Below are 14,389 nucleotides of genomic sequence, written 5' to 3'. Positions count from 1 at the left end.
AGCTTTACAAACAATTCACTAAATGAATTTTCTATTATATTCTCACTAGCCGACAGGCTCGCTTCGCTCGCCATATCCGTCTAGCTAGGGGGCTCCGCCCCCTCGACCCCCGACTGGACCGTCCAAAAATGAGATCAGCGGGCTCGGCTTCGCTCGACTGCATTTTTCATTTGAGCATGTACTAAGAAAACGCAGAAAAGCTGTGAAAACCGTTGGAAAAACGCTGATTTTGGGCGTATCTTTGGCGTTATTTCAAATTCCTTCTAACACAACATTATTACACCCTAGCTTAGCTTCTGTACTAAATTTGAGCAATTTATGTTCATTTGTTCTCGATAAATTTGAGAAAAAGCAAAAAACGCTAATTTTGGGCGTATCTTTGACGTTATTGCAAATTCCTTCCAACACAACATTACTGTATTACACCCTAGCTGAGCTTCTGTAGTAAATTTGAACATTTTCTGTAAATTTGTTCTCGATAAAGCTGAGAAAACGCTAAAAAACGCTGGAAAACCCCAGATTTTGGGCGTATTTTTGGAAATTTTTCCTAATCCGCTCTTGTTGCGCCTCTAAAGGGTCAACTGAACATACCTAACAAATTTGAACGTTTTTGGTCCGGTAGATTTTTTAGTTCTGCAAGTGAGTGAGTCAGGCAGTCAGTCAGTCAGTGAGTGAGTGCCATTCTTCGCTTTTATATACTGTATATAGATAAATAAATAGCCTATTCACAACCCACAAACCATCAAATTATTCAATGATTTATTCAATCATTTAACAAAACACAGCTCCCAGAAAGATACCACAGGCTGAAGCCCAAAACGGTTCCAATTCCATTTTATACGACAGTCCAAATGTAGTCAAATTAATCCCATTTCTTATTCCATGAAGCTCACGATATTCTGATACAATTAACTTTGAAATGCACGTTTTTCTAGTTTTCCAAAGTTATCGAAGACTTTCAATATAAATTCAAAAAGTAAATACGATAGCCTTTCCATTTGAATTCGACACCCAGCAATTGCTGCTACCTATTGACAGAATTTAGAACCAAAATACATTACTAACACTGTCGTCCAATCAGGACGAGAGGAGGCGGAGTTAAAAGTTTCTCCCAGTATATGCTGCTAGCTATTGGCCGAGATTGACATGAGTGCAGCTAAAACTCAAACCTAGTATATGCTGCCGTCTACTGGCAGAGCTTCGAGTTACAAACTTTTGTCCAATAAGGAGAAAGTCGAAAGTAAATTAGTTATCCAACAAGTACTGCCACATCAATTGGTAGACTTGTTTATTGGATGAATTTTGAGTTGTGTATTAATCAGTAGATAATATCAAACTTCTTAAAGAAGAAGAAGAAGAAGAAGAAGAAGAAGAAGAAGAAGAAGAAGAAGAAGAAGAAGAAGAAGAAGAAGAGAACCAAGACGAAAAATATAACTAGAAGTGACGACGATAGACAAGAATAAGAGTTTAGAAGAGCCACGACATTAAAAATAACTAATAAGTAGAAACCAGACCATTACTGTGAATAAAAAAATCAAGACTTTGACAAAAAGTAACCGTGTCGCCGAATCGAGCGAGAAATTTCAATATTTTCATGTACTATATGACAGTTTATTATCAAATAATGACAACTATGTTGACAAATTGTAATATGACAATATAATATTCAGTCATATTGATGCATGAAATATTGAGATTCCACACAATTTGGCAACACGGATATTTTTTACAATAGTCAACTTTTTTATCGGGAGTATGAATTATAGTTTCCATGATATCCATATTTCTTGCTCATGACTTCTGTAATGTTCACAAAAAACTCTTCAAAATCCAACTCAGCTTTCCATCTTCAATATTTCCAATTTCCTGTGTAGCTGGCCCACGTGAAAAATAATCGAGATACACAACCTCAGGGCTTTTGAGATCTGCGACTGTATTTTGTCTGCTCAGCTCTCTCGAGGGAGAGATAACCTCTCTATTTATTTTAGACACGATGCACCGGATAGTCCTGCGAGAAGGCAATATCCTCTGTCTTCGTCTTATCCTTGGTCCTTGTGTCAATAGCTGTCGGGTAGGGAACCCCATCGAAGTGCCCTTTTGGATTTGAGGCTGGGGAAACCCTTCGGAATACACTCTTAGATCTGGGGAAGAGGGAGAGAAGAGATTGAGAAGAGAGAGGGGAAGGAAGGGAAGAGGACAGGTAGAGGAAGAGAAGAGGACTGATGAAGAAGAGAAGAGGGAGGGATTGAGAAGGACGTAGTGGGGGATGAGTGGAAGGGAAGAGGTAGGGAAGAGGGAGGAATAGAAAGAGGAAGTGAAAAGGACTAACCCTTGGGGGGGCTAAGGGGACAGTAACCCCTGTTCAACAAATACAACGTCTCATAGTAAACAGCTTTCTGCGTTTGGACTTTCTGCTTCAAATGCCTGGAAGGTTCACATCGATTTTCCAAAAACTCCTGTCATAAATCGAACTAATATATCGATGTTGGAGATGGTCATTGTATCACAGTTTGTTTATATTCAATATCTTATATTCATAAGCATAACCCTTATTGAATATCATAATTGATATTAAATATCCAAATTCCTGAAAGGCTCATATCGATTTTCTATAAAGTCCATCATTAACTATGGAGAGATATTGAAGATAATAAGTGGACTTTCTGTCTTGTTGTGGAGGTCATGTTGTAGTAGATAAAAACGACTTGATTTTGTCAAAAACTATTAATTTATATTGAATATCTAAATTCCTGAAAGGCTCATATCGATTTTCTATAAAGTCCATCATAAACTATGGAGAGATATTGAAGATAATAAGTTGACTTTCTGTCTTGTTGTGGAGGTCATGTTGTAGTAGATGAGAGCGACTTGATGTTGTTAAAAACTATTAATTTATATTAAATATCTAAATTCCTTAAAGGCTCATATCGATTTTCGATAAAGTCCATCATAAACTATGGAGAGATATTGAAGATAATAAGTTGATAAGAAGATCTTGTTGTGGAGGTCATGTTGTAGTAGATGAAAACGACTTTATTTTGTCAAAAACCACCAATTTACTAGAACAATTTGAAATAGTTTCGGTTGTTACACCATTGTCAATCTCCACTAAACTGATAGCTTGAGTAGCAGAATAGCATTGAGTAGCAGAATACATAGTATGTGTGAAGCCTTACGATTGGCTATTAGCTGTTGACCAATAACAGGTAGACCTCTACCTGTTATTGGTCAAGAGAAGCCGTCAATGGCCGAGACTAGACACGCCCAGGTATTCCAAACATTGTCATGAGAGCCGTCAAACAACAATTAAGGATTGAATGAAAAAGACTAAGAAATTGTCAAAAAACACAGATTTATTGATACTTAGAAAGACCGGTCTTTCTAAGTATCAATAAAATAAATCTGTGGCTTTATTCAATATGAATAATTACCACAATATCAACTTTCCAACTACACAAAAAAAAAGGACAACAATTATGGAGATTAGCTAACAAAACCAAATGGATAATAAGAGAAAGATTGGAAGAGGAAGAATATACTATTTTGAATATGTACATTTCAAGTAGATATGTACAAATATGACAACATTTCAAGTATCTTCAATTATGGAAAAGTTCCACAACATCAATATTATTCACTCTAAAAAACTGAATTAAATATGTACAATTATTGTATATTCTCAATTATTGTATAAGAGCCACATAGGGAACTAATATGAAACAGTAAACGATGATCTCTTTCATTTGGCATCACAGTGAGATCTAGTATCAAGTTGTGTACAGATATACGCGCCTACAAGACGCTCCCCGCACGCTCCGCACTCGCTCCGATCATGAATGTTACGCGAGGGTTCGATTGAGGTTCGGAATATGTTCGAAGGATGATCGATCCGCTCTTTTCTTATTGTTGACTTAGCTACAACCTAACCTCACAAATGTGAAACGTTCAATCCAGCTGATCGGGTGACAAAACTAAATAAAATATTCTGACCAGGGGATTGCTGGGTAGCCTAATAATACATTATGTTTATATAATAAAATTTAAATATTTAGGAAAGGTTATTTCGGAGAGATTATCACAGCAAGATAGAATAAAGAAAGCTCGTAAAGGCCTAGGGCTGGTGCATTCCATTTACAATAAAAAATGCTTGTCTCTTCACACTAAAATTAGACATTATAATACAGTAATAAAGCCATCAATGCTATATGCCAGTGAGACCCTAAATCTCAACAGGAAAGCTGATCTAGAAAATTTGAAGAAAGAAGAAAGGAAAATAATTAGAAAAATTCTAGGTCCGAGATTAACTGAGAATGGTTATAGATTACAGAAACATAGCACAGTTGAGCAACATTCAAATATTGTAACAGACATGAGAAAAAGACGTCTAAAATTCTATGGTCATATCATGAGGCTCCCTGACCATAGAATCACAAAAAAAAATTGTAAAATATGTAGCTTCGCTTGCCTATGGAGGAGAATGGATTAGGAATGTTAAGAAAGATCTAGTTTTGGCAGGAATTACTAATGATGAAATTAAAAATAGAAATAATTTCAAAACAAAAGTGAACAAATGGGAAATTATTCCAGAGATAAAAGCACCAAGAGTTGGCACAAGATGGAGTGAAGAAAGAAAAGCTGCATTTTCTCAGAGAATGAAAAGCTGGTGGGCGAACAAGAAAACTGCCAAGTCTAATAATAATCGATGATCATGATTTTACTCAGCGTCTTCCACTTCGGGAGCTCTACGACTAATAATAATAAATTTATAATGAATGTTATGATTATTTCATTTATTTTAATATTTTATTATAAAAGGTAATGTCTGTCAATGTTTCAAAAGGTGAAAGGCTTGATTGGGAGTTCAGCTTCTTTCTTCTAAATGCTAATATGCTGGTACCTATTATTATAAATGCTTTTATAACTTTATATTATTTAATTTAATAATTGATTATTCATTTTTCTAATTTTATTTGCTAACACAGAGATCATAACTATTAACAAACATTACAAACAAACACGTTGACCACGCATGCGCAACTATTGGTTAGTTCGACCTAGGAGCTTGCCAAGCTCGACCTCTGTTACACGCTCTTCTCGAATTCCACTCTTGCTCCCCGGTCGATCAGCAATCGATCTGCTCGAGTGACGTTCGATTGCGGAGCAGAGAAAAAGTCTGTACGCACCTTAACACATGCATAATATATGGAAGTTGTATTGCCTTCCCTGACAATATGATAGCTCCTACATTCCTTATCGTTCTTGAATCCTTATAATTTCTAGTGAAATTTTGTTCTTGAAACAATAATCTCTACTACTCTGAACACAATTCTACTATGCATTGGAATAGTATGAACTAAGGATTACAATCCTATTAAATTAAGCGATCAATTTCTGTATTTATATATCTGGTTATTTTCATATCTGGTTATTTCTATATCTGGTTATTTTTATATCTGGCTATTTTTATATCTGGTTATTAATGTTTTACGGATCTCGAAAATGGCTCTAACGATTTTCACGAAATTTGGAACATAGTAGGTTTATGATATAAAGATTCGATTGCACTAGGTCTCATTCTTTGGAAAACTCGCTGACCGACATTAAAAGGATAATTCATCCTTGGAAAACAGATGATAATTTCGTCGTCTCTCGAAACAGAAGATGCGTGTGCCTGTGTGGGAGGGAGACAGAATTATTCCCAGCTGTGTAATCATAATCAATCAGCGAGAAATTCTATCTAGCTACACAATTTAATCGATTTGATCAACATAATCTGATTATCATGACATGATAATCCTCCTAATCTAGAGTATATCATGATAATTTTCAAAGTTGATCATTATTTGACAATTTCAAGTGATTAGTGAGTGTTATTTTGTTATTCAATTTGGTTTGTACATAATCTAAAATTATAATTTTTTTGTTTTCAAATGTTTGAACAGAAAATTGAACCTAAATACAAGTGTATGGAACATAATCTACTTTCTGGACTATTTATAGTGTATAAATCAAAATTCGGGAAAGAAACAGTTTTGGGCTGTGCCTGTTAGTACTTCCCCAATCATTTTAAAGAATTGTGTTCGGTTTATCAAAAGTCAATAAATAAATAACGAGCGAAGCTCGGTGCCCCGATATTCACTAATAAATAGTAATACTTGTATACTTCAGTGTATGCCACATTTTGATATTGTTTTAACTCTCGATCACCTCAAATCTCAAATTAAGTTGAAATTGTGACGTATTTTACACGCGTAAATTTGCAACCTACGTAGCCACTGAACCAATCTCAACCGGTCGCTAGCTGGGGCATTCTTCAAACTTTTCGAAATAATTACAAATGAAGTATTTTACACGTAAATTTGCAACCTACGTGTCCACTGAACCAACCCCAACTGGTCGGTAGGGGGTCATTCTTCAAACTTTTCGAAATAATCACAAATATGCATGCAGTGTGAACCAGGCCGGTACCGTGTACAGACGAACATCCACGAGCTATTTGCCAACATTCGTCTATGTTTGCCACGAGGGCGAGTTTAATTGATATTCGCCTGTATGTGCATTGAGTAAACATCATGAGTTCAACCATGACCGTGTATAGATGTGTAGGCGCGTTCTGTATAATATACACTTGAGGAAATTATAGGTGTATGAATAGATATGGATATATATGGTTGCATTCAACTTGGGGAAAAGGTAGGCTGTACCAGACAGCATGCCACTGAGTGCAGGATTTATTGATTTGTTGCAAAAGCGGCTGAAAATTACCTTTTCCTACAGTTACCTTGAAAAGTGACTATTCCTGTACTGATTACAGAACGCAAAGAATCACTTTTCCGCTCTAGTGCGCAAAGTATTACTTTGCGTACTCTTAATACTTTGCGTATTATCTTGCAGCCATCCCAATCAGCTGTTGACATTGTTGGCGTGTATTTTGAATGCGAATTGGTTCTATCTTTATTTTTTCTGATTTTCAAATAAATAAAAATGAGAACTCATTAAATTATACATTTTGAATATTATTAATTATTCATTATTTCAAATAATATTCATTTCATTCATAAATTGATTGGTTGAAAAATTATTTAGAAATTAAGATTTACTCAAAATTATTCAATTTTTAATATAATTGGATTAATTTAATTTTTAATTTGAATAGATGATCGATTATTAATTTTCAATTGGATTATCAAGTTTAAAATAAATTAAAGTTGTTTTAATAACAAAATTATACATACAAACATTTGATGGATTTCAGGCATCATTTTACCCATAATCAACCACTTCTCATATTCAATGGTAACTGTAGGAAAAATTTAATGTGAAATACGTGCGCAAAGTTGCTCTGCTGCACTTAAAAAACCATTCCACCCTCGCCTATGGCTCGTGCGTAAACGTTTCTTTCGGTGCAGCAAACTGTCACTTTCACAAATAACTATTTTCAAGTAGGCTTAAGCTTGTTTGTTGAATTTCAATGACGTATATCAATGTGAAATCACAATAATATTCCCTATGATGATCCACATCTGATTTAAGTTGTATTGTGGTCAGCTTCACTTCAACTAACTTTGTAGCTTATCAATATAGTGAGGTGCACGTTTTAATGGCAGTGTTTGATTAGTAATGGTATCGCTGTCACTGTCTATCATTAACAAAGCGGATAGTGCTTTCTCTTTCTAGCAAGGTCTAAAAATACAGGTCATGACAATCGTGTTCCTTATGGAGCGGCCATTATGTGGGGTCTTTATAGCCGTATTTGAAATTCCAATTCTGCTCATAACAAAATCTTGCATCATACTTTTCAAAAACAATATTCTGGTTCGGATAATATGTAAATTCAGGTTTTCGATTTTTTAATAATGAAATTTCAATAATAAAAATCGTTCAATAATTCATTTTTTTATTATTAAAAATTGTTCTTATTCTTGTAACTTGTTATGATTCATAAGGCATTGGGACAAAAGGCTAACCTCAAAAACAGTTTATAGTTCCCAATCAATTAAATCTAAAAATCAACAATTCAGTTCCTAGTTGGAATCTAAATATTATTATTCTGTCGGAAGAATTTATTTTACAAGTCAAAGCCAAGCAATATTCCGGAATATATAAACAAAAAACACATCAGGTTGTTTATTTATTATGATAATAGCTGATAAATTTGAAAATTGGTGTACTAGAATCCCATAAAATGGCGATTTTGCCATGCATCACAGGATTGTGTCATGACCTGTATTTATAGACCTTGCTTTCTAGATTTACTCTGTTCGTCTTTTAACAATGTAGAATTAGTAATTAATTAACAAAATATTTCATCTTAATTAGGAAAATTCATTATGAAATTATTGAAAAATATAATCTCTTGCTTAATAAAATATGATTGATCACTTTAAACGAAAATGAACAGTTAATTTTACATCAATAAACCTGTATCAGCTACCGTCTATAGAAGGCATGGACAAGACAGTGAGGATCGGCAATGTTGTTCTCCTATCTTTCTCCATTGCTATTATAACGTGGACCTAATTATAGTGCCTTGAATTTGGGCACAGAAGAGGATAAAAATACTATCTTCGTCGTCTGTAGTCAATACTATCGAAGTTTTCATCTACTTCACTTTCCATTTTAGTCCAGGCAACGAATGCTCAAAAAAGGGTATAGAAGGAAAAGTTTGGAAGACAATTTTTGACCCCGCAGTTCTGTTTAGGGTAGTAAGGAAGTAAACATATCAAAAGTCCCCACCCCTACCCCCGTGCTAAGGGGGTGGGGGTGGTTCAAAGGTACCATTTATTGGTTTCTCGCATATAACGCGAAAATTATGCATTTTACAGACATGGCTATTTTATAAGAAATTAAAGCTTAAATAATTTCCTGAAATGATCGAACAACTTTTTCTTTATCTCTCTCACTTCTCGAGATATCCGCTCTAAAAGATGTGACATTTTGTGGAAAACACACATTTTCCTTCATTTTTTGTTATTTTTGCTCATATAACTTTTTGAATATCCATGGGAAAAATCCATGCTGACCATGAGCTTATAGAGCATCAAATTTTCTTCAATTTTATGTATAATTTCACAAGTTTACGCACATCCCCACGACTGTTGCAGCATCTTCAGTGTTGAGTGTGAGTACTTCAGTTATGCAAAAATTGACCAATTGACAAAGGAATTTGGAGAGAATGTTTTGAACACAATTTTTGACTTAGCAGCTTTGTTGGGACCAGTTAGGGGGTGAACATATCATAAGTACTCATCCCTACACCTTGTGCTAAAGGGATGAGGGTGGTTTAAAAGTTGCATTTTTCAATGTTTTGCTTACACGATCAAATCTTGATAAAAATGCGTTCAACCGACATGACTAACTATTCAAAAATGCTAAGGGGGTGGTTAGCTCAGGGGGAAGGGATGGGGACTTTTGATATGTTTAGCTGGGGGCGCGACAGTCGAGACCGACGACATTCGAGGCCTACGACCGTAGAGGACTGTTTTACAGTCCTCTACGGTCGTAGGCCTCGACTGTCGGGAGTGGCCTCAACTGTCGCCTAACGCAGGCGACATTTGAGGCCACTTTTTCAGGAGTCCTCTCCCGTCGTAGGTCTCGACTGTCGGGGCTGTACAAAAATTAGAGTGGCCTCAACTGTCGCCTAACGCAGGCGACATTTGAGGCCTCTTTTTCAGGAGTCCTCTACCGTCGCTGGCCTCGAATGTCGCTGGTCTCGACTGTCGGGCCTGTACAAAAATTAGAGACTCGCTTGCAGCAGGCGACAGTTGAGGACACATCCTACTGCGATTCCAGACACTAAATAATGGAAACTTCCTTCATAAAAAAAGCATATGAACTTTGAAGGTAGATAGTGCTTATCCTTGAAGGATTTTCAGAACGATCATCTTTGTGAAGAATTACAGCTTAATCAGTCAAGTATTTCAAGCGTGATGAGCTCACATACAAACAGACAGAAAGACAGACACCATCTCGTCTTAGAGATGGATAGAAGATAGATAAATATTTATATTTGTCAATGAAGGAGGCATAATGCAATATTTATGGATTCCCATTACTTAAAAATATGTTTAGGGACCATCATCCAAGTACTCGAATGTATATGACTTGACCACCTTTGTTGACGAAACTCAATTGGAGGAGTCCTCTTTTTCAGGAGTCCTCTGCCGTCGGCGGTCTCTACCGTCGCTGGTCTCGACTGTCGCAGGACTCTTCTGTCGTTTGCCTCGTTTGACATCGACCCGTTTAGCTCCTTACTACCCTAAACTGAACTGCGGGTTCAAACATTGTCTTCCAAACATTTCCCTCTATAACACTTCGTTGACTGGGCTAATGACAAAATGATGATAGTTAATAAAAAGAACCAGGAATAGAGATGAAGAAGAATAAGGAGAATATAGAAATGAAAGGATGATGAAAAGGGAGATGAGAGTAGGAGGAGGAAGAGGAGGAGGAAAATAAGAAGTGAGAAGAGCAAGAGAGAGAACAAGAGAAACAACGAGGACATGAACAAGAACAAGAAGGAGACTCAGAGATGGAGAACAGAATAAAACTTGACAAAAGAGAAGCAACAATAATACTAGAAGCAAGGAGACGTAGGTGATATGTTAGAATGATGGTAGTCCTCATTGCTACGTGACAACCGTACGTGAGTAAGCATAGCATAGCACATACTGAGTCTCCCGCATGAGCAACAACTGAGGAATGAATGAGGAGATGCGGAGGCCACAACCCTCTCAACCCTCTTGGGGTCTGTGGGTGACCCCCACCCCTCTCCTGGCGACATATTGTAGCCTGCAGCCGGCACACTGTGACGTCATCATTTGCCACGTGACGCCAAATTGTGTTCTGTGTGTCACCTCTTCCCAACAGCCTTTGCAAGTGACGCCCCCTCACGTGGTTGACGAGTGGAGGATGACAAAAAAAGGATGATATTTTCACTATCTTATTATTTTTTGTCACGTTGGCAGTGCCAAAAGTTACTCGAGAATATGGGATTCCTCATGTTCTTAAGTCAATTTGTATTATATCTAGTAGTTCTGGGAACAGTAGACCTCGCGCAGTTATAAACCACCGCCTCCTCTTATACTGTCCATCAGAGTAAATCCTGTCTGTATGTCCTGTCGGCGAGATATCGGTGTGAAAACGGCTAATGGCTGTTGGGGTTGCTGTATCAGAAATGCTAACATCAAAAGCTAATCTTCTACAAGACCTACTGGCAACAGGTCAGCCCGAGTTCAAAGCAGAGAAAGGTCGAGAGACAATACTATGTTATTCTAGTTGCAATAACGCATGCAATTAATAGTTCATTTAATAATGCATTCAATGAGACATGCAATTGATAGTCCACCCAGCAGCTGATTATTCACCAAGTTACATTGAGATATTGAATTGCATGCGTCTTGGTATGCAATTTATAATCCACTCGACAGCTGATTTATGATGAATAATTCTATAGTCTGATTTTTCTCTAATATTGGCGTATGGAGGAGGCTCCTTTTCCTTTTATATTATCCTTGAAATTCAAAATTTCCAAAACCCTTGTATATTCGTCGACGCGCAATTTAAAAAGGAACATACCTGTCAAATTTCATTAAAAACTATTGCTGCGTTTCGCCGTAAATGCGCAACATATAAACATTTAAACATAAAGAGAAATTCAAAACCCTCGACTTGAATCTTAGTCCTCACTTCGCTCGGTCAATTATACTATAGGCTGTATCAAACAGATTTTCTTTCGCAATGAATACAATTCAATTTAAATACTATCCTCATCAATTGATTGGACTAGTTGGGGGAGAAACGTGATTGTGATCTAAAGGTGCGTAAAGACGTATGCGCAACGAACTCACGCATTTCGCTTTCCATCAGCTGATGCTATTCTTATTATATCTGTATTTGCAAAGAGACAGTCATCAAAACAGCTGTTCTGCAGATAAAATATCACGACCATGTGTTCTTTTGAATAAACGGCTTAGACCCAGATGCACAACAGCCGGTTAAATCTTAACAATGATTTATTCCACCAGAACCAATCAGAGAAGCCGCCTAATCAAAAAGGCCTTCTCTGATTGGCTCTCGTAGAATTAATCACGGTTAAATTCAACTGGCTGTTGTGCAACCGGGCCTTAATCTACCTACCATACCTACCTCCTCGATGCATGAGAAGGAGGTTGGAAATTACATTTTTTCAAGGACCTCTGCTGGTCTCCCAGAAAGAAGACTTATGCCAGTTGATAGAATTACTTTCCAGGGTTCATATTTGAAAAAAAAATGTAGTCATTTTGAGAAAATCTTGATATGAAGTCAAGAAAATCGAGAATGTTGCCCAACTTCTATATTTTTCGCAGAAATGAGACTTGTCAGTTGATAGGGCTTTTAAATAGCTATCCATGGTATGAATTTTAAAAGAACCATCAGAGCCGTTTTCAAGAACACCGTGAAAAACAGGGTTTTTTGCTTGTTATCCGCCATTCTGTAATGAATTTCTTATTGTCGTATCCTCATGATATAAGGACCTAAGTTCAAAATTTATTTATTTATTGATCCCTCAATTTTTAATGGAGTTGTCGTGTTCCGAGACATATACACCAAAAGTCATGATTTTGGGTTCTGGGACCTTGAGACATATAGAAAATATAGTGCCGGTTGCACAAAAGCTGGTTGAATTTTAACCTTGATTAATTCCACGAGAACCAATCAGAGAAGCCGTCTCATCAAAAAAAGGCCTTCTCTGATTGGTTCTCGTGAAATTAATCACGGTTAAAACCTAACCGGGTTTTGTGCAATAGGGCTTTTAAATTGGGGTACCTTAATTTTTTTGGCAAATCGATATTTCCCTTACCTAGGGCAAGGAAAGTAATAAAGGCATTTATTTTTCATCTATCCATCTCTCTCACCTATCATAATCGTTGCGACAGTAGAAAGCACCTTGCCGCGCGTAGCAGGATCGATGCAGCGGCAGACGACACACCTGACAGAGGAGACAGCGCTCGTGGAAAAGGGCCTCGCCCACACCGAGCATCCAGCGGTCGACAATCGGCCGCAGACATGCGCTACACCGGCAGGTGCCGTTCAGACCAAGTCCCGGCGGACCCGGTGGACCAACTAGGCCGTTGTCCGACATGCCCTGCAACCAAAAACGCTAAGTTAACAAAAATTTGAAATTATTAAGATGGAATTTCATCCTTCTGAAAAAAGAAATGCGCAATATGTGCATGTACCTTGTTAAGTATTACTTTACTTTAAATGTATCAATTCAGGGCTACTTAACTTTACTTGACTCATTCGTCATATGCAACAGCATCAAGAATGCACTGCTCTCGCAGTATATGACACGTCAAAGTGTAATCTAATAAATTACTAATATCCTTCATCTATCATACACAACAGACAAGAGAACAAAACAGATTTCACATAAAATACACTAGTAGTTCTGTGAACAGTAGACCTCACGCAGTATTCTCATCCACAAGTACCTGATTGAAACTATAGACCTTATGGAAATACAGCAATAGACTGGCTTCTCCACACATCTGTGTAATCACTTGTCAGCTGATTTATGATGAATAATATTCTATAGTCTGATTTTTACTCTAATATTGGCGTATGGAGGAGGCTCCTTTTTCCTTTTATATTATCCTTGAAATTCGAAATTTCCAAAAACCTTGTATATACGTCGACGTGCAGTTGAAAAAGGAACATACCTGTCAAATTTCATGAAAAACTATTACCGCGTTTCGCCGTAAATGCGCAACATATAAACATTTAAACATTAAGAGAAATGCCAAACCGTCGACTTGAATCTTAGACCTCAATCCGCTCGGTCAATAAGGCTTGCCACTAATGGTGAAACATGCAAGATGCATGCATGTTCACATCAGTGAGAGGCTTCTACCATGATATAAACAACCAATTACAATAAATCATGAATATTCATGAATCATGAATATGACGATTAGTTACGGCTCAACATTAGTTGAATATAATTAAGACTTCATACCGATATATTAAGGTGCGTACAGATTTACGCGCCGCGAACATGAGCAATTCACTTTTAATCAGCTGGTGCCAATCTTTTTATATCTGTATCTTGCCGTTTCTGTAAAAATACAGATATAGTCAGCTGATTAAAAGTGAATTGCTCATGTTCGCGGCGCGTATATCTGTACGCACCTTTAGGTACTCTCATACAATATGTATAAGAAATAATCCACTGGAAAATTACAAAATATAATGATAGATGGATAATTCAACATTGAATAGAGCAGTCAAGAGAAACAACAAAAAATCGGGAACACAATAACCTATCCTCAAAAAATTTTGCTCTAAGCCTTTTGTGATGACACAACAATGTATGACGTCATGTGTCTCTTGCATGTTTATCATGCAT

At 36.8% G+C, this 14,389-nt stretch overlaps 1 protein-coding gene across 3 annotated transcripts in view; it reads right to left on the bottom strand.

Annotated features, from left to right (window-relative positions):
- Positions 1-14,389, bottom strand: part of LOC111046547 (LIM homeobox transcription factor 1-beta) — a 103,072-nt gene that overhangs the window by 60,395 nt on the left and 28,288 nt on the right. For 2 of the 3 annotated variants that reach the window (XM_039429989.1, XM_039429988.1), the window contains exon 2: positions 12,897-13,126. In XM_039429989.1, the coding sequence (XP_039285923.1) occupies positions 12,897-13,123 (227 nt within the window). In that variant the 5' untranslated portion in view covers positions 13,124-13,126. Of the gene's footprint in view, positions 1-12,896; positions 13,129-14,389 lie in introns of all 3 variants that reach the window. The other variant, XM_039429990.1, reaches the window with a different exon arrangement.

The sequence above is a fragment of the Nilaparvata lugens genome, chromosome 6, assembly GCF_014356525.2.
Source record: "Nilaparvata lugens isolate BPH chromosome 6, ASM1435652v1, whole genome shotgun sequence".
In the NCBI taxonomy this organism is placed as follows: Eukaryota; Metazoa; Arthropoda; class Insecta; order Hemiptera; family Delphacidae; genus Nilaparvata; species Nilaparvata lugens.
Note: the sequence above shows the minus strand (reverse complement) of the source record. Positions and strands in the feature narration are given on the sequence as shown.